Below are 19,731 nucleotides of genomic sequence, written 5' to 3' on the forward strand. Positions count from 1 at the left end.
TAAGCCAGTGAAACTCCCGTAGCACACGAATGCATTCTGTACCTGTTTGTGAGAATTCTACAGAAGGACCAAGTTTTCAAAATTTCAGTGAGGATGAAAACCTCCCCTGACAACCTAAAGGAAGGTCAACTGTAAATCCTGTAAGGTCTTCTTTTGTGTGTTACATTAAAAGGCTGAATATAACAGATCTGTGAGAAAGACATTAAAACTTTAAATTTATTGAGTGGTTCAGGCATTGTGCCTTGAAACAAAGGGAAGGTAGATTTTTGTGGTAAGCATAGTCTAGCACAGGAGCTGTGGAAGGGCTGCACCCCTATGGTGTTCAGACTTGCAGTGCTGTGCTACCATTTCACACTTACCATTTTGCATGTGCCTTTCCCTAGAGGCATGGAATGCTCACCAGCATGGATGCAAGCTAGTCTGTCTCAGTTCACTCTGAACTAGAGTGGCCACTTTTCCTCCTCAAGTGTTTCATCTCTAGGAAGAATACGGATTCTGAAGTGTGTCAAAAGTGCATAAAACCATACAGATTCTGGTAGTCTTTTTGTTAAAACTGGTGCAGCATGCCTATTGGTTTGTGGGTGGCCTGAAGCTATGTGCTGTTATACAGAGGGCTGCTGTGTGAGAAAGGTTGGCTGAGGACATGGCCAAACTGCCTTCTGCTCCAATTACTGCCTGCGGTGACTTACAGCACAGAGGTACATTTCATCTGACCAAGAAAAGATGTCAACATGAACCAGCTATTACAGAAACCCTCCTATAGGCTGTGGGGAAAATGTAGGTGCTTGTAGGACTTATATTGCATTTTAAATGTTTGCATGAGGACATTTCAAAATACTTTTTTTTTTTTTCTTTCCCAGAACTATGAGTAAGCAACTTACTATATAACCTATCCTAGGGCCATTTCAGTCTGGTATAACTTGGAGGAAGCATTACAGTCTTTCTAGTTATGCCAGGGATGAGATTCCTCATTCTTCGGGTTCCAGTTCCTCTCTTACTTGCTAAAACACTACTGCAGATCTTGTGGTGGCCCATAGTTTGAAATAATCTGTCCTTACAGACATAATGTCAATGTTTACAGGAAATACTATTCATTTGTATTCTGGTCTTCTGTAAACTAATCTCCTTCTTTGCTTCCTTAGAAAGGCATTGTGTTTGACAAGGTGCCTGTGGTGTGCATTTGACAAAGGATTTTTTCTGCATGTGAAATAAAATAGAGGGTTTTTTTTCTTGAATTTTGTATGACCAGCAGAACTTTTGATGTGCTTAAGAGGTTTATTATAAGATTTTTAACTCTCTGAAGATTATACTGCTTTTGTTTCATCTCTGTATAGCAATGACTGTATGAAAATGATATGAGAAGACAAGTTTCTAATGTTGACCATAATTTTAGTCTTCATCTTTCCTGCATCAAAAATGTAGCAGTATTCCAGGTCAGAGATGTAGTTCAGAATTTTGCGAATAAATAAAATTTTAATGCATTTTCTGGGTTTTACAATGAAGGTGAGTTAGGGGACATTTTTCCTTTCTTTCTTTTTTTTTTTCAACATAATAAAGCTTCTAGAAATTATGCAAAGTGTTTTAAAGTAATAGATATTTTAAGACAATAGGATATTTTGAAGGAAATAAATTGAAAAGTCTATTTATGCTTGGTTCTGTGATCTCTCCAGGATACCTAATTATTTCTTGAATTGTAGTGTTAGCTTTCCTAAACTTGTGTGAGAAGTTGTCATTGCATTTATTACCTGGTGTAAAAGGCCATGTCTGCTGTCTCCTTTTATTTAGTATGCCACAATATTTCACAATATTGTTCTTGTTATGAAAAAATACTTTATTTAAAACTATGTGTTGCATACAGCACTAGAATACTAAGATCTGCTTTTATCTAAAATTTTCTGTTGCTGTATAATAGTTTATCGACTTGCATAACTAGTAACTTCAATTCTTGACATTTTATGATCTTAAATGTTATATCTTTCTTTTATTGCAAATACTGCTTGCACAGTCACACAGTGAATTTAAGAAGAGTTTCTCAAGTGAGACCTAGGCTTGTGTTGGGACATAGTTTGAATTTATCTGTCCAGGGATATCTCCGTACATGTGAGAATAAAGCTATAAAACTTACTAAGCTGTTCTGAACAGTTTAATCATAAGAGACTAAATATTTTGAGAAAGGTGCTTTAGTTCAAAAATTGTTTCAAATCTTTGCAAGTTTGGCTCAATGTCAGATTCACCCAGAGTATGTATTCAAATGGCTGCATTAAAAAATAGAATTGTAACACTAATGTGCATATGATGATCTGAATGGATAAACATGTCTGAAGTGAAGATACAAAGATGCAGTAAAACACATATTTATGCTTATCACTATTATGAATGGTGATTTTTAAAAGTTACCTTTCCCTATAACACTCTAGATTTTTAAACCTGAATGAGTTTAAGCATTACTTCTGTATTCACTTTTCACAATTGTGCATTGGGGATCAGGTGCTTTAAATATGTGGCCATACAGGAGCTCAGGTGATGAAACTAAGCAAAAGCCCAAAGTTAAGTGTGCCTGCCAGAGTTGTCATAGTGAAATGAATGTGTTTGTGACAGGTAGCTCTCAGGTGTGAGCCCATGAAGGGAACTTCATTTTGCTTAATCACTCAGCAAAATTACTTACTTGAGTCATTTAATGACAAATAAAGGTTTTATGCCATTGTTTAAAATGTTTACTCAACGAGTTTCACTGGTTTTAATATTTGTGGTATTTTTGCAGTATGAAAAAGAAGTTTCAATTAAACCCAATGGCTAAGTAGTGTAAATCACTTAACATTAAGGAAAAAAAAATCATGCTTCATTCCCAGATCACAGGAAGAATTCCAGGAAATAATGTTGTCCCTCTATTTCTGTTGCCAGGGTAGCAGAGGGGAGACGGGTCCTGCAGGTCCCCCAGGTTTACCAGGGAAGTTGGTAAGCAGTTTATTTCCATATTCAGTGCTCATGTTTACTTTCAAGGATCTATAGTATCACCTGGAACTGCACTTACCCATTTAGGCATGCAGGGATCTGAAAATAACATTGAAATGAGTGGTGGTTCAGCTTCTTTTTCAGTTCTCTGTGACTGTGCTAATATTAGAAAATGCTGTTTTAAGTTACATGGAGATATGTGTGACTTTTTCTTCTATTTGATAAACCCCTAAATCCTATGACATGCAAAGCTGAGTGGCACACTCCTGTGTGGGCTCCTGGGAACAGGAGCAGTGACAGACTGGCTTTCTGCTCACTGCTACATGAAACTAATGAATGGAGCACATTATGAATGCCACCTTTTACCAGAGCTCCTGCAGTATTTACACAATCAGTCAGAAGCATAGCTGGGGAGGTCTTGGCTGAAAGAGCCTACTGTTACAGAGGAATGCGCAAATCGCAAAGTGCAAGATCTTGAGAAGTATTTTTAAGAGAATCAGTCTGTCGTTGAGGGACTGGAGGGTAGAAAACCCTGTAAGTCATTTCTGTGGTGATTGTCAGCAATAAATTCATAAGATTCTGTTTAAAATGCTGTACTTTGGATCAGCCCAATTTGCATCAGATAATCCTCTTTCATCAAGCTAAATTTGTTCTGCGAATAGGGGTCTGCCCCATCTGCTTCCGGGTATGACCCTTAGTTGTTCATTCTAAACAAGATTGGCCTAAGTTTACATCCTTGACTTATTTTCACAGGGTCCCCAGGGTAATATTGGACTTCCTGGACTGCCTGGTCCTCCAGGCCTTCCTGGTGGTAAAGGTGACCGGGTAAGAAATGCACTCGTACATGTAGTTTAATGTCAGGAGTAAACACAATAAGTTGAACACTTATTGCACAATAAATGAGCATGAATTAATGAGCACAGTGAGTTGAGCATGAATTAATGAGCACAGTGAGTTGAGCGTGAGTTAGTGTCTGTTGTCTTGTTTTGTATGTAGATATTTTAACTGCTTGAAAGTGGTGCTCTCTGTGGCCATTAACTACTCGAAGCTCATAAACATGTGCAGGAAAAGTCTTGACAGTGTCACTTAAGGGACTGAAATAAGATTACTGGTGTAAATATTCTTTTGGTTTTTTAAGTTTGAATAATTTAAAGACCTAAATTGTACTGCAAATCATTGACACAGCCAGATATGAAATGGTCAGTCAGGGTCTGTGATCACTATAGGGCTTTGCAACTTCAACCCCCACCTACAGTAGTAGTGATGTAGATTTACAAATGCCTCAGGACCTGCTGCGGAAATGCACATGCTAATGCAGCTATTGAGACATGCACACATGCAGAATTACAGGATATAAGTACTTCTTCTAGTATTTTGTTGAGAGGGAAGGATTGGGCCCTATGAGCCTCACATAGGTGCAGAATATATCTTGCTTTGCTCATTAAATGTTAGTGAAGACAGTACATAAAGCCAGAGATGTTTCTTATCTTCTCTTGGCTATAGGAGACTGCAAAGGATGGAATTCACTTGCCAAACTTCTGACATACTTGATATAAAAATATTAAGTTCTCTATTGTGTCTTACTTACTTGAGGCATGTCTACATCAGTATTAAATGAATTACATTTGTGCCTCTTAAATCCTCCTGACAACCAGGAGACTGTTGGACTCTTAGTCAGATTCTTATAACTGCTGTAAAATATCTTAGCTGAACAGAGGAATCCTGCTTTTGGTATGCTTCTAGTGTACATCATAGGGTTTCTGGACAGGATTTCCTGTTGTTTTTGGCAGCTTTTTCAAAAAAAGCTTTTCAGGAATTTGAAAGCAATCTTCAAAGTCTTTGATGTTGTTAAGGTATTTTTTTCATGTTTGTTTGGTTTTCTTTTAATGCTGAGATCAGGACACATGTTTCTAGTCAAATGAAAGTATTGACATAAAGCAGTCTCTTTTTATTAGATTGTTAATGATTCATATTTTAGACTTCTCCAGAGGGAGATTGAAGGTACTGAGGAAGCAAAGGTAGAAGGAAAATACCTAACATTTGTTGCAGTGCTGACAACCTCCCTCCAAAGTTGATGGGTTTTTCTCATTTGCCATATAAATGGTCTGGATCTCTAGGACAAAAAGGTAGAATTTAGATACTATAAACAGACCTAGAGAGGTTCAGGCTACAGACAGGAGGTTTCTGAGTATCTAACTGGCAGATGATAGTAACTTATGCCTGGAGCTTTTTTAAAAACCTGAGGTCAGTTTAATGCTCTGTGCAAATACCTTAAAGTCCAAAGTGCTGTGCTAGGAATTACTTCATCCTATGATTGCTTTCTAGCTCTCCACTTGTATCCTTGATTCATATTTTATTTTCCAGTTGCGCAGAGGTTTCAGTGAATTTTCTGGCATTTTCTGAATTTTCTCAGCACGGCTACAGCCTTGCGAGCAGCACTGACCTGCAGTATCTCTTTCAAGTCACAAGCCTGGAGGGCACTGTGCCACTCTATCCTTCCTCTTCCCTTCAGCTTTTGCAACTGCATCCGTCTTACACAACCAACCTTGTCAGGTTGGAAATAGGCATCTTTGTAGCCTGTTAAACCCAGTCTTTGGGTCAACCCCTTGTAGGAGTTAGTTCTAGGCTGAAGTAATCTTTTTTCCCTTTCTGATTTAAAAATGTCATGGTTTTGTACACAGGGATCCTATAACGTTCTGTTGTGCAGCTTTACCTGCATGGTAAGAATTGATGTAAATAGCAACCAGAAGCCAGTAGAATTCATGAATTTGATATATCACTAGTCATTTTTGATCCCAAAACTGTTAAATAATGTGTACTGTCTGCTGGCATCTTGTCTACACGCAGGTGATGCCCACTTAAAGAATAAATCACCACCAAAGATACCACCAAAATTATTTTAACTGAAGTACTATGTAAAAGTGAGAGCTGACAGAATCTGATGGATATAATAATGACTGAATGTTACAAGTGCAATATCATGTGCTAACTGCAGGGTCAGTGTTCCTGTTTCCAAGCTCACACGGACCAATCCTCACCATGTCACCCTGTGCTTGGCTGGGTTTTCAGGTTGGAAAAGGAGGTCACATCATAGCTCTTTGACTCCTTTGGAGCCTGAACCAGACTGCCACTAGTTTGGGTGAGGAGCTGTGTGCATCAGGTGCTCACCTGAGGTAATCTAGCAGATAGAGCAGTATAAAGTGATATAAGAGCAATGGCTTACGTTTCAGTGAATCTTACTGGGTGGTTATGCCCATGCACAACACGGATAATGGCCAAACCCCAGCATTCACCACTTAGGCTCTTTCTGATTCGTGTGTTTTGGATTGGTTTCATACACTCGGGTTCTGTCTATTTTAGTCAGTTAAACAGCACCAAGATAAGTGCCAGACCTTGGCACTGCAACGTGATCCTTTGTGCTGCTAAGTAGTTAAAATGGCCCCTGATACAGTTTTGGATCATGCTGACAGGCAGTTTTGCAAATAGTTCTTGAGTATGATCTGAGAGGGATTTTCGCAAAATAGATGTCAAGGTATGTCAAGAAAAGTGAGTATTTTCATAGTTTGACATCTTGCCTTATTGCCTCCATTGCAATTTTTGGAGTCAATGTAGAATAGATTCCAATAGTTTCAGTTGTGATTTTCATATTTGCTTATGCAAACATTGCAGGACAAGGCTCACAAAAGCAATAGATTCTTCTATGTCAGCTTTATCTATTGGCTGACATAGAAGATGTTTTATTGCTCTAAAGAAGAGTAAGGGGAGAAAAAGAATCCCCAAAACAATGTTAGGGTGGAAACCAATGTCTTTTTGTGTAATTGAGAAACCTCAACAAGGCACAATGTCGAGAACACTTCAGACGACATAGTTCCAGTATTGTTTTACAAAGTCAGAATATTAAATAGTTCTGTTGTTTATACTGCTTAGCTTTGTGGATAATTTAGTATTAGCTCTTCATCTTCAAGAACATGAGAACATGTCAGAATTCATTAAATTCATAAAAGCTACACCAGTCTGTGTGCCTGTATCTTATGTGAATTAAATGGATCTCTGAAATGTGAGAAAAACTGCTGCATCTCTGTCTGTTTTACAAAAATAGGATTATCATGCACAGTTATTGTTCGTTTGGAATACATCTCTTTGAACATGCACTGACTGCAAAGAATATTAAATGGATGGTGTGACTGCTTTTCTAACAGAATAAAAATACTAAAAGATTTTCCTAAACGATATAGTGTTCTAAAAACTTAATAATCTTGCTCTAGAAAAAAAATTACATATGTTTGAAATTGAGTCATTCATTTAATTGAGTCATTAATTGAGTCATTAATTTATTTCTCTTTGTTTCCTGCCTGTTCACATGGGTACCTTTTACTAGAGGATTCTAAGATGAAACATAATCTAACTTCTTTTTAAAAAGGAATATTAACTTTAAGATACAAGCCCTTCAGCTTTGACTACAATGATCCAAATTCTAGACACAGGTTTGCTAAAAGACATTGAGAATTAAACAGCACACAGGAAAAGATTGTGACTGTACTTGTGGATGTCTCTGCTTTTCCCACATTAGCAGGGATAGTATAGTCTACAGCAGTATGGAATATATAGTAGTGCTAGAAAAAATGCTACACTTACTGGATTTGTTTACTTTTAGCTTCTAAGCAATCTCAGAGCAGATCTGTAGCAGCTGCAAGAGCATTTGTCATGTAAAGGGGAGATGTACTGTTGGAAAGTCAGAATCTATACTGTGCTGTGTGGTGGTGGATTATATGTTCCATACTAGTACTTGCCTTCACTCTGTCACATAAATTACACAGTAAGATTTAAGTGCTTTCATTGTCATTCTTAAAAATTTGCAGCTTTAAAGGTCTCTTGCATAAATGCAAAATTTAGGATCAAATAGTATTTAGTGTGCTAAAATTCTGAAGACTTATCTCTTTTTTATTTTTAATCTTTAACCTTTTAGGGTTCGGTGGGTGAACCAGGACCTAAGGGTGAACAAGTAAGTCATGTTAGAGATCATAGGACTTTAAAATCACACTGCCAAAAGTCACATAATGTTGACTAAATCTGAAGGCTAACAGTATGTCTTTCTTTGATACAGGGTGCACCTGGAGCAGAAGGAGATGGAGGAGAAAAGGGTGACTTAGTAAGGAGCTTTTTTTCTCCTTTACCTGATATAATATGTTGTTGTTGTGGTAAATTAAAAATATAAAGTATTGTTGGAGTGCTTCAAGTGTTATGTTTTCATCATTGAAAGGCACATTTCAGTTTTATACCAACTGGCCCTTGCAGAGCACAGCAGTCCTATTTGCCTAAGTACTGTATTCCTGCTGTTTGGAAAGCACTGAAATATACAGGTTCTGTTAGGTGTACAGTATAGTACAGACTGCTGTGAAGAAAAAGGACTTGTCTATGTTTCTATGTAGATACAGATATACAGAAGAGTGTTTATATATAAAAATATATATACACATGCATGCACAGGCACAGAAATTCTTGGTGTTTGAGGCAGTGAGGATGAGTAAGTAGTTTCATTCAGGTGAAACAGGAGGAGAGTCAGTAAATATCCTTAATGACTCACACTTAAAGGAAATACTTTGTATTGACTTTCTCATCGAAAATAAGATCTGCAACTGGCTGTTAGAGGAAAAATGGACCAGGAAGAGGATGTGGCATTGTGATATTGCATATATATATATATATGTACATATTATATTTATATATATATATCTATATCTGTCTATCTATCTGTATGCTGCAGGAGTATGGCATGTTGTGAATTGACGTGGGTAATGCCCAGGTCGTGTGCCCTTGGGTAAAAAAGGGTTTGTATCCCTGCCAAAGAGACACCCACTGGTCCAGTGGCTCCCATGGGGCCCCATCCAGCAAAGCCAGAACTGATCTTTCTGGAGGAAGTAAACAGCTCCCTATTCAAAGAATAGTGGCCAGGTTGTGTGCTGGAAATGAATGGGTTTTTTCCCACATCTAGTGAGCTAGATGTCCAGTAAATGAGCATTACAATCACTCTGCAGATTCCCAGGAAGCAATATTATGGGTTGTTTAAGTGTGCTCCCAGCTAGGCTGGTGTTAAATGGATAACAGTTATTTCTGTTTCAATTATGACATATTCATTAACAGACAGGCCTTTGACTGGAAACCAGTTATTTCACCAATGACATTTAAGAACTGGGAAAGTACAGTTTACAGAAATTAGTCTAAGCTTCTTCAGTGTTTCCATGCTAATATATTTCACAGGTGATTACAAGATTTTGAATGGGGTTTTTTTTTTTTTTGTTTTTTTTTTTTTTTTTTTTTTTTTTTTTTCCAGAGAGGAAAATCTAAAAATTCCTGAACAGTGGGATTGCTATTTTCAGTCAGGTGATTGAGGGATTTTGGTATGGTTGAAGCCAGGAGAAAGATTGCTGGGAACAGGAACTTGTAGGAGTTTAGATTCTTCACAGAACTTTAGGTAGTTTCTGTTGCATTTTTTTTCAGCACTAACACAGCACCAATATCCTTAGGTCTGTCACTATATTGAAACTAGAAAATCCTGGTTTTAAAAAAAGCTTCTTCTAAAGGTTTCCAAGAAATCTTCTAGCTAAGATTCTCCTGTGGTGTAGCTGTGTTTGAGAGGTTAGAGCCATGTGTCTCATTCCAAGAGAAGCAATGCAAAACTGATTATAACAAACATGTTTTCTCATTTGCACCTTACAAAAAAGTTTTTGAGAAAGGAATTGTACAAAACACCCTCAAGGATTTTATTCTCAAAGGAATTGTAATTATTTGTGGTGCAATTTTGCATAAATCAACTAAATATATGAAATTTCTTTTATATTGAGAAAACATTGTGTCACATTTACTGCATTTGTAATGTCTGTGGTAAGGAAACTCCCTTCTAATACAGTTTGTCTTCTTTTTAGGGTGACATGGGATTACCAGGAGCAAAGGGAGCTGTAAGTATAATGAATAGCATTGTTACAGAAATACAGAGATCTAGTAGATCATGCAGATGGTTTTCTGATTTAAGGAAAGAAAAGTGAAAATAACAAGCTGAACTCTTTATCACAGTTAAATGGAATGAGTTGTAGCAGCTTTACTTCTGTTTTAATTTTGAATACAGTTAATATTAAAATGAATTAGCTTAGAAAAGGAATCAGTTTCCTGGATTCTAACTCCATAAAAGAGAAGCATCATTCAGCAGCAGTTTTCTGGCCAACAAAGTTTTTTCTAAAAGAAAATGAATGCACCCTTTGTACAGTAGGTGTTGGATAGAAAGGAGGCTCAGTGCAGTGGCTGCAGGCCACTGTTAAAAACCTGGCAGCAGGATTGTGATGTCTGTGAAACCAGAAGTATTTATGGCCCAGCTTCCTTTATTATTTTATTTTATTTTATTTTATTTTATTTTATTTTATTTTATTTTATTTTATTTTATTTTATTTTATTTTATTTTATTATTGTATTTTATTTTTATTGTGCTTTATTTTGTTTTGTTTTATTGCAAAATTATAACTTTGATGTGAGAGGTGAGCAGAATCTTGTATGTCACATAAAAAAATAACTGGGGAGCTGAATTAATCCTTTCATTTCAGCATCACCGAAGAGTTGGATTGTTACAGCATCTGGCAGTATGATCTGTGATACTAAAATACCAACAGTTCTCCCTATGGGGAACTGAGGCTGAGCATAACAAAAAAATCCTGTGCTTGTGTTATTAGTGCTCTGGGTAACTTTTGGGCTAAGCAAATCCAAGATAAAGAGTGTTTACTGCTGATGAAGATCCTGCAAGAAGGACATGAGGAAGAGATAGATTAGAAGAGAAATCCATAATTTTATCCACCTAGATTTTTCAAATCCTCTTGTCTTGATGAAAGCCTAAAGTGCTTGTCATCCCAGTGAGTCCCCTCACAGGAATGTAGTCTGTCTGGGAACCTGAAAACTCACCAGGCTGGGGAAGAAAGGAATGACGGCTTCCCAGTTGCATAGTCCATAAAAACAATTATTTTGTCTTATTGTATCTATCGAAGCATGTTCTTTGGGTTTCGTTCTGACAGGGGCAGCCATTGGCTGTCTGGGATGCACCACAGCTGGAACCGAAATGGTTCCACCTTGTGGATTTAACTGATACCACAGCTAAGTAATTTATTCTTTAGCATCTCTGCCAGTGGGTGTTGCTCTCTTATTTTTTTTTTCCCAGTAGATTTGGGAAGTCATGACTATGCAGGATTTTCTTTTTGGCTGCTTGTTTTTGTGTTTTTTTTTTTTTTTTTTTTTTTTTTTTTTTGGTGTGCATTTTTTCTTCTTTTGTGTGTTATTTTTCTTTGTTTTTACTACTATTGAATAATAGGAGTAAATTAACTTGTATTAAAAGCACCTGTGGTGCTTTGACCTTGACTGGACATCAGGTGTACACCAAAGCCACACTGCCACTCCCTACCTCAACTGACTAAGGAAGAGAAAATACAACAAAAACCTCAAGGGCCCAGATAAGGAGCCAGGGAGAGATCACTCATCTGTTACAGTCATGGCCAAAACAGGCTTGGGGAAATTAACTGATTTATTATCAGTCAGAGTCAGAGTAGGATAATGGGAAGTAAAACAAAAGGGGAGCATCTCCTCCCCCTCCTGCATTGACCTTGGTGTCTGCAGAGCTGTTCATTTCACATGTTGTCACCCTTCTTTTCTCTGGCTGCAATTATTTCTGGGCAATAGTTTTTTCCTCCTTAAATATGTTATCCCAGAGGCTTTACTAACATCACTGATTGGCTTGGCATTGGCATTGGCCAGCAGGTCTGTCTCAGAGCTGGCTGGTGTTGGCTCTGCTGGACATTGGGGAAGCTTTTGGCAGCTTCTTAGAGAAGCCACCCCTGTAGACTCCCTGCTACGAGAACATTGCCACTCAAACCAAATACAATAATTCGGAGGTGCCTGCTGGCATAGGTCTTCCTCTGCCTGATATTTAATAACTCTTAGTAAATTTACTGGAGCAGAAGCTATAGCTTTGTTTACTCAGTGTGCCTAAGTGGACATACTGACATAGTTCCATCAATCCTTTCATTCCCCAGGGTCCGGAATAGATTTCTACTCCTTCCCTGAGTGAAATAAGGGTGGCACTGCATCTGTTCAGGCAGTTTGTCAATTTTCCTCCCCCTCTGCCAGCAAACTCCAGCGTAGGCACTACAACTAGCTCTGGCTCTGACAGAGTAAACAAAGCAAAACTGTGTGTTCCCAAACAGCCTGGGGCTACACAGCAGAGGCTCACATAGTCGTACTCTCTACAGAAGGACATGAAAGGCATTTGGAGCAAGAAGGGAGCTGGAATTTTCATACCTTAAGCAACATTTAATGTCTAGAAATGTTCTGTGTTTCCCTTACATGAGGGCAGAGAGCCATCTTGAGCATGTCACTATTAATTCTAATTTACCTATTTTGGTAGAATAGATTATTTTTCCATTTCTCCCCTGTAAGTGAAGAAAACAGACCTCTTAAAAATCACGCAACTACTGACTCCAGTTGCTTATTAAAAAAAAAAAAAATCTATTTAACAGCTGCATTTGTGAATAGCTCCTGTCACAATTTTGATATGTCAGAATGAGTCTATCACTAATACAGCAGTCCATTGAAATTCCTCTCTTTCTTTGTCAGGTTGGTAATCCTGGAGACCCTGGTTCCCGTGGGCCTGAGGGAAGTCGGGGACTGCCTGGCATGGAAGGGCCACGAGGCTCACCTGGACCACGAGGCTTGCCTGGTGAGCAGGGTGCCCCGGGCCTGCCTGGCAGTGAAGGTCCAGCTGTAAGTATTGTTTTCACGTGGCTAATGTCCTCTGAACCTTTATCTCTCACTCACACCACTCCTTGTTTTACACGTACACATGCCAAACTGAAGTGCCACAGCAGTCTGGAGTACTGTGTGCCTCTCCTCAGACACAGGGGTACACCAGAGCAATCTTGGGCTGTACACAGCTACATCCTTGGGCCCCCAGCTTACAGTTCAGCTCTGTTTTCTTATGCCCACCCCACCCCTGTAGTATGCACGAAACCAAACTTTGTTTGACAGAAAGGAGCATCACTCAGGCTTTACCTTGCTAGTTAAGTTGGCATCAGCTGGAATAGTTGCACTTGCAGGAGCTGGGACACCTTTCAGTGACTCATGGATCGGCTTTGGTTGGGATACAGTTAAATTTCTTCACTGTGGCTTGTATGAGGTTATGGATTGGATTTGTGCTGAAAATAGTCTTTATAACACACTGATGGGAGCAGGAGTGAGGGTAATGGTTTTAAAGTGAAAGAGCATAGTTTTAGATTAGATATTAGGAGGAAATTCTTCTCTGCAAGAATGGAGAGGTACTAATAGGTCACCCAGAGATGTTGTGGATGCTCCATCCCTGGAAGGGTTCAAGGCCAGGTTAAAAGAGACCCTGACAAGAGGGGTTGGAACTAGATGGTTTCAAAGGTCCCTTTCAAGCCAAGCCATTCTCTGATGTTTCAGTTACTCATGAACACTGCATAGAATCAAAGCCTCTCCCGCTCCTTACACTGCACCATCAGTGAGTAGGTTGGAGGTGCACAAAAAATTAGGAGGGGGCATAGCTGGGAGAGCTAGCCATAATTGACCAAAGGGTTATCCCATACCATGTGGCATCATGCTCAGCCATGTAACCAAGGAAAACTTGTGCTGGTGAGCAACTGCTTTAATCTGTACTGCTTGCATTATCATTGTCTTTTTGTATTTTATTTTCTTCGTCTTTTTCCTCTTCCCCGTTTTTCCTACCCCTTCCTCTACTTCTTCTTACTTTCCATTTATTAAACAACTTTTTCTTCCCCTGTTCCGTGGGTGTGAGCAGCTGTGTGGTGTTTTGCCATCTGGGGTTAAACAGTGGCAACTGTTTATTGACAGCATTTCTTCACATCAGGCACACTCATAAAATGTTAGTGTGACATCAACTGTTTTATTAAAACTCTCTTTTTTTAATTCTAGGGGAAAGAACCAAGCGATCAGCACATTAAGCAGGTTTGCATAAGAGTCATGCAAGGTAAATAGGCTAAAAAGTATTTGATGTTTCTTGTGCATTTAAATTGGGATCACCTGTTTCTGTGGAGGCAACCAAGATTTTCCCCATGCTTACTCAGAATAAATTGCATGGCCTCAGCGGGGGACCTGGTGGAAAATCTTTCCACATGCCAATGTGGACACAGTATGAGGAAGTCCCTTATTTATAGGTATTTTTTAGCCTCATTGAACTGCCTGTTGATTCCACACTACTGCTGTGGTAAGCAGGCCATTGACCAGAGTAGTTGCGTGAAAAGCATACGTTTTGTATTCAAATCACTTGCTGTGTTTGTATACATAAAAGTACAAGCTTCACTGAAAGTTTTTTAGCTTTTTGTATTCACAATTAGATTTCAGCAAGCAAACTGTGCAAAATAGGTGAAAAGAAGAGGAATGCAGGGAGAGGCTTCTGGAGATAACATACCTTAAAATTAAAGCAATTCAGAGATACTCTAAATTAACCCTAATTTGCTGAATTCTTGACACACACACAAATCTGAAGCTTTTCTAATGTGGTTGGGTGCATGGATTTTACTAAATTGAGAAATTTATGCTGCCCGGTAAACACATAACCAATTTTTCACTCCTTGCTATTAAAGATGTCTTTTGGGTTATTATGCCTCTGTAATGTTAATAGTTTATAGAATGAAATTGGTGCTCATGTTCTAAAAATTTTCAGTAGTTGTCACTGTTCTTCATACTGCTCAACAGGGTATTCTTTAAAAAAATGATAAATAGGATAAATATCTTATTCTATAATATATATGCCTTATATGTAATAAACTTTGTAAATAACAATGTAAAAAAGGAAGGTGCTGTAGTGTAATCTGCAGCTGTGAACATACATTCTTGTTCAGTGGCCATGGGAACCTCTTCATTCATGTTCACTTACTCCATAACTCTTTGCAGAACAATTAGCTCAGCTGGCAGCCAGCCTTAGGAGGCCAGAATTTGGTGCTCCAGGTCTTCCTGGCCGACCAGGGCCACCAGGTGCTCCAGGACCTGCTGGTGAAAATGGTTTCCCAGGACAGCTTGGCCCCCGTGGCCTGCCTGGCCTTAAAGGTCCCCCTGGTGAGATTGGGCGTAAAGGTCCTAAAGGTAAGAAATTCTCCAACCAGCTTTCACTTGGTGACTGCTTCAGTTTTGGTTTTTTGGGGTTTGTTTGTTTTAGTCTTGTTGTTGTTGTTGCCCCCTTCCTTGGTTTACAGGCTGTGGATGTAAGCTGTACACATGTGAAGTCCGAAAAGGATCCCAAGTTAGGAATGTGAGCTGTTTGCTGTAACTGTTGTGTCACTTACCACAGTGATTAAAGGGCTCATTGGCTCGGCTTTAGCAGGACTTATTTAGAGTGCTTTTTATGTGCTTTTTAGCACATAAAACCCACAAAACCTCAAAAGGCCATGAGAGTGAGAGTCAATAGAAGGCCTCTGACTCAGCTGCTTCCTTCTAGTTCAAGGCAGATGCCTGTCCTTTCTCATGCTGTAGAAGTCATTTGATCACAAACACTACATGTGATTCCAGCAGTTGTTCTCATTCAGCCTGGCTGTTGACCTAACTTCTGCAAGATTCATGGTCCCAAGGGATGATGTAAGCAGTGAGATTACTTCACTAAAATCTAGTCCACTTTTCTAAGCGCAGCCAGTTTATCACATTACAAGGGACTGATAATAAACTACCTTTTTATTTGTGTATTGTACTTGAGCCATTTAACATAATTTCACCAGGTGGCAGAGTCTATTGATTCTTTGGAAAGGACAAATCCATAATAAAAAATTGATTTACATTTTACACAAAATCTTTGATTTAAGCTAATCTTTTCTGTTCGTGACTGAGAGGTTCTATTCTCCTTCAGAGGATTACAGGGTAGAATTTTCTGCACAGTCTTACAACTACCATGCATGTATTAGTTTCTATTCAGCAGTGGTTTTGATTTGTTTTCCAAAAAGAAGGTCTTATTTAAAAATTGTCTTTTTGCACAAAGCTGGTCTGTTGCTGGAGTAGAGTGTTTACTTTTGATTCAAGGCTTATTTGAAAGTAAAATTTGGAAAACCTTTGAGAGAAGGAATAGAATACAAACAAAGCAAAACTTAACAGCATCATTCTGGAGCTTTGTTGCTGTTTTAATTCAATGTAATGTCATCTAAGAAACAAAAAACAGAAATACAAAGGTGATGTATGGGATATGCAAAATTTGATTCAACACACAGCAGGCTACACTGTGTTAATATTAAAAGAAAAAAATAAACAGAGCAAGAAAACCCCACCAAAACAAGAAAAATACTTGCCATAACTAATAAAAACCTAATCATAACTTTCATCAACTTCTGAGTTACCTTAGAGTAAGCCTTGCAATACCAGTACAGATACAAGGGAAGTGGTGAATGCTGTCATGTGCAAGAGCTATAATGATGGTACATGGCAGCCAACCTCAAAACTCTCAGTGCTTCACTCTGAGTTCCTGGTACTTACCAGAGTTCCACAGGAGTCACGGGGATCACCCTGATTTTCACCATTCATTTGGAGAGTTGTCTGAGACTGGAGTGAGGTGAAAAGGGTACTTGGACATGTGATTAAAGGGGACAGGAAAAGATGTTGAGAATAGTTTAAAAAAGGTCATAATAAATAGGAGATAGTGACACAGCAAAGTGTAACCCAAGGCACAGCAGAAGATACGAAGGAATGGTGATTTTAACAACAGCAACAATGGCAGAGTCAAAAAGAAGTACCTCAAGGAAGGAGATTTAGTTACATTGATGAGCAATCTGGGGTAGTGAAGGACTACTTCTGTTCAGAAACAGAAGTAAAAGGTGGGAGACATTTGGGGTAAACAGGAGTAAACACTATTTCGCAGTGTTAAGTAGCTGGAAAAACCAGAAGTACATATGGGAAACCTGAACTGGGACTTGTAATAGCTGTATTTAAAAAGACAGGCTGGATCTCCATGTTGACTAGTTAATCTGAAGCATGGAGATCAGATTCCTCCTTTAGTAGGATGTGTGCATCTTTTATTAAAACCTGGACTTTTGTACTGACTCTTGTGTTGCTTTGCACAGCTTCCTTGTTTTCTGCTGTCCATTTCTAGGCAAGCCAGAAACCCAACAGTCTATTCTTACTTACCTCACCACAGTACAAGACAGTATAGAAGCATAAAATAAAGTTCAGTTAAATATTAATAGGAATAAACTTGTGACTTTTAAATTGCATAAAAAAAAAAGGTAAGAAAACCCCAAACAAGATAAGGTATTCAAAATTAGTGTTATGGTATACATGGCAGTGAACAGACTATGAACTTTACAACCCCAGCAACAAAAAAACTTCGTCTTACTAAGATGATTCAGATTTGGAGCAAGATATGGGCTTAAAGAAACTCTGAGCGTTTACCAAAGGAAAGTCTCCATGACATTATTATATAAGAAAAAAATTATTTTGTGAAGGTAAAACAATGCCTTATGGGAATATCAACAGAATACTGTATCTGTACAGCCATGTTTTTTCTCCTCTGCACTGGCTGTCTTGAGGACTAACACATGAGAATTTTTACTTCTTAGCTGAGCTTGTATGGTTTTGCAGAAGCCAGTAACCTCAGTCTGTATCCCAAATATCCTGAAATCCTGGGACTTTGGTTTATTCCCGTTATATTGGCTGTGACATATATTTCATGTGGTACTTTATGTCCAGCTCTAGGTGGTTTCTTTCCCCCACAGTCTGTCTGCTTCTGAGTGAGACTCAAATGGGTAAAAAACCCAGTCAAATTCCAAACATTTTACACAGTTATGTGTCAGGACATTATTGAAAGATGCTAAGAATATATACAGCCAGCTGAATTCTCTGCTTATTAACTGTTCATTTCTGAAAGGGAATTTACTGATGAAAATGATATTCCAGGCAGACTGTAACTAATGTTTCATGAATTTGCTCTAGGTGAACCAGGAGAAAGAGGTGAAAGAGGATTTCCAGGCAGAGGACTGAAAGGTTATCCTGGACCAAGAGGTCTTCCAGGTAAATATAAAAGGGTGAGGAAAAAGAAGATATATGGTAAAAATCTACTCAGAACTGATACTTTAAGCTGCCTTGAAAAGATAAAAGGAGTCCATTAAGCAATAAACTCCAAAATTACAGTGCTTTGTAATTTTTACTTTATAGGTGGTGATTCAGTCAGAAATCAGACTTAAAAACTAAAAAGCAAAAAGCTACCTCCTAATTTATGTCAGTGTAGAAAGATTAGAAAAAACGTAAAGAAAGTACTAAAAAAAGAGAGGCAATTACACACATGAATAGGAATCGCCACTTTTAATATATCTTTTATATATATTACATACACATTATATATAAAGATGAATTAAAAAAGGCCAAAAACTCCAAATTATCTCACTGGCAGACACAGCAGTCTTCAAAAGCTCCAGTCATAATTTAGGATATTATTTTATATCTGGGGTAATTAATTGCAGTGTTATACGACATGGCTTCAGGGGAGGTTCCTGCTGATGGATGAAGCACAGCTGGCCTCTAGTGGCCAGCGAATGAACATAAACATATATTTCTACAGCACATTTCTGTGTTTATATAGCAAGATGATCTACTCATATGTGTTCTCCGGTGAAAAAGGAAAACAAACGTTTTGTATTTACTGATCCTGAGGATGTCTGTGTATTTCAGAGGTGTTTTCTGTAGAAATCTATCACTGGAAAAGGCTTCCTGAATTCACCACTTTTCCTTTTTTCATTGAAGATTTAGAAGTAAAAACTACTTTAGTGCTCAGCAGTTCCAATCTTTACATCTGTTTCCTCAACAATCTGAGTTGGGCGGGGTGGGGGTGGGGGGGGGGCGGGGGAAGGTATTTCTTTTTCCGGACAGCTAATGAAATTCTGTGGTAGCAAGTAGCATCTACCCTGCCCTAGGTATTGGCAGCAGGGTTGCCTGAGTACAGTACCCTGCAGAGCTTTGTGCAGCAGCAGACCTGCACTAGTACAACTGGAGAGCACTGGGACTGAAATTTCATTGCTGCAGCTGTGTAATCCCAGACTGGGTGTCAGGTAGAGGAAAATTGTCCCTGTAAATTGGCACCCTTCTTGGGAATACCCTGAGAGCAGTGAAAAACCGTCTTCATACAGCTCTTAAGGACAGGATGCTAATTCTGTTTAAATGTTAATTCGTATGCTGCCCACGTTTAGACCTGCATCCACTTTTGCAGGTGAACCAGGCAAGGCCAGCTACGGCAGGGAAGGCCGTGACGGTGACCGAGGTCCCCCTGGGGTGGCCGGGCAGCCTGGGGTTCCCGGTCCCCCTGGCCCTCCTGGCCCTCCCGGGTACTGCGAGCCGGCGTCCTGCAGGGTGCAGGCGGGACAGAGAGCAGGGAAGAACATGAAAGGGCCCTGAGAGTGCCACCGTGTGCCGGCATCAATTTACATCCTGCACAGACAGCTGAGGACAAAGTAACGAATGACGGAGAAATGCAGATACGGACAAACCTTCCAACCAAGGTTTCAGTAAGGTATTTTTAACACAGTGGTTGTATGTTCTTCCAAAAGGAGTACTTAGCAACACAAGCTGGAACAATGGTGCTTACAGAAATACACAGGTGATGCCTTCTCCCTTCTCCTTTTGGGGGGAAATAAAAGGTACTTGTCTATTTTTATTTTTATTTTTGATTTTGTTTACTAGAGTTTCTGTGATTTTTCCTCCTCCCCTACTTAATTCCTATGTATGGTGTACAGTGAAATAACTTCTTCA

The 19,731-nt window shown here is 38.9% G+C and overlaps 1 protein-coding gene across 2 annotated transcripts in view; it reads left to right on the top strand.

The window, feature by feature from the left end:
- COL9A1 (collagen type IX alpha 1 chain) overlaps nt 1-19,731 on the top strand; it is a 63,114-nt gene extending 43,383 nt beyond the window's left edge. For both annotated transcript variants that reach the window (XM_066180541.1, XM_066180542.1), the window contains 10 exons: nt 2,902-2,955; nt 3,706-3,777; nt 7,919-7,954; nt 8,057-8,101; nt 9,876-9,908; nt 12,598-12,744; nt 13,930-13,984; nt 14,911-15,099; nt 17,923-18,000; nt 19,193-19,731. In XM_066180541.1, coding sequence (XP_066036638.1) covers nt 2,902-2,955; nt 3,706-3,777; nt 7,919-7,954; nt 8,057-8,101; nt 9,876-9,908; nt 12,598-12,744; nt 13,930-13,984; nt 14,911-15,099; nt 17,923-18,000; nt 19,193-19,377 — 894 coding nt within the window. In that variant the 3' untranslated portion in view covers nt 19,378-19,731. The remainder of the gene's footprint in view (nt 1-2,901; nt 2,956-3,705; nt 3,778-7,918; nt 7,955-8,056; nt 8,102-9,875; nt 9,909-12,597; nt 12,745-13,929; nt 13,985-14,910; nt 15,100-17,922; nt 18,001-19,192) is intronic.

The sequence above is a fragment of the Chamaea fasciata genome, unplaced genomic scaffold, assembly GCF_029207755.1.
Source record: "Chamaea fasciata isolate MVZ Bird 193981 ecotype frontalis unplaced genomic scaffold, bChaFas1.0.hap1 SCAF_3, whole genome shotgun sequence".
NCBI classification, from domain to species: domain Eukaryota; kingdom Metazoa; phylum Chordata; class Aves; order Passeriformes; family Sylviidae; genus Chamaea; species Chamaea fasciata.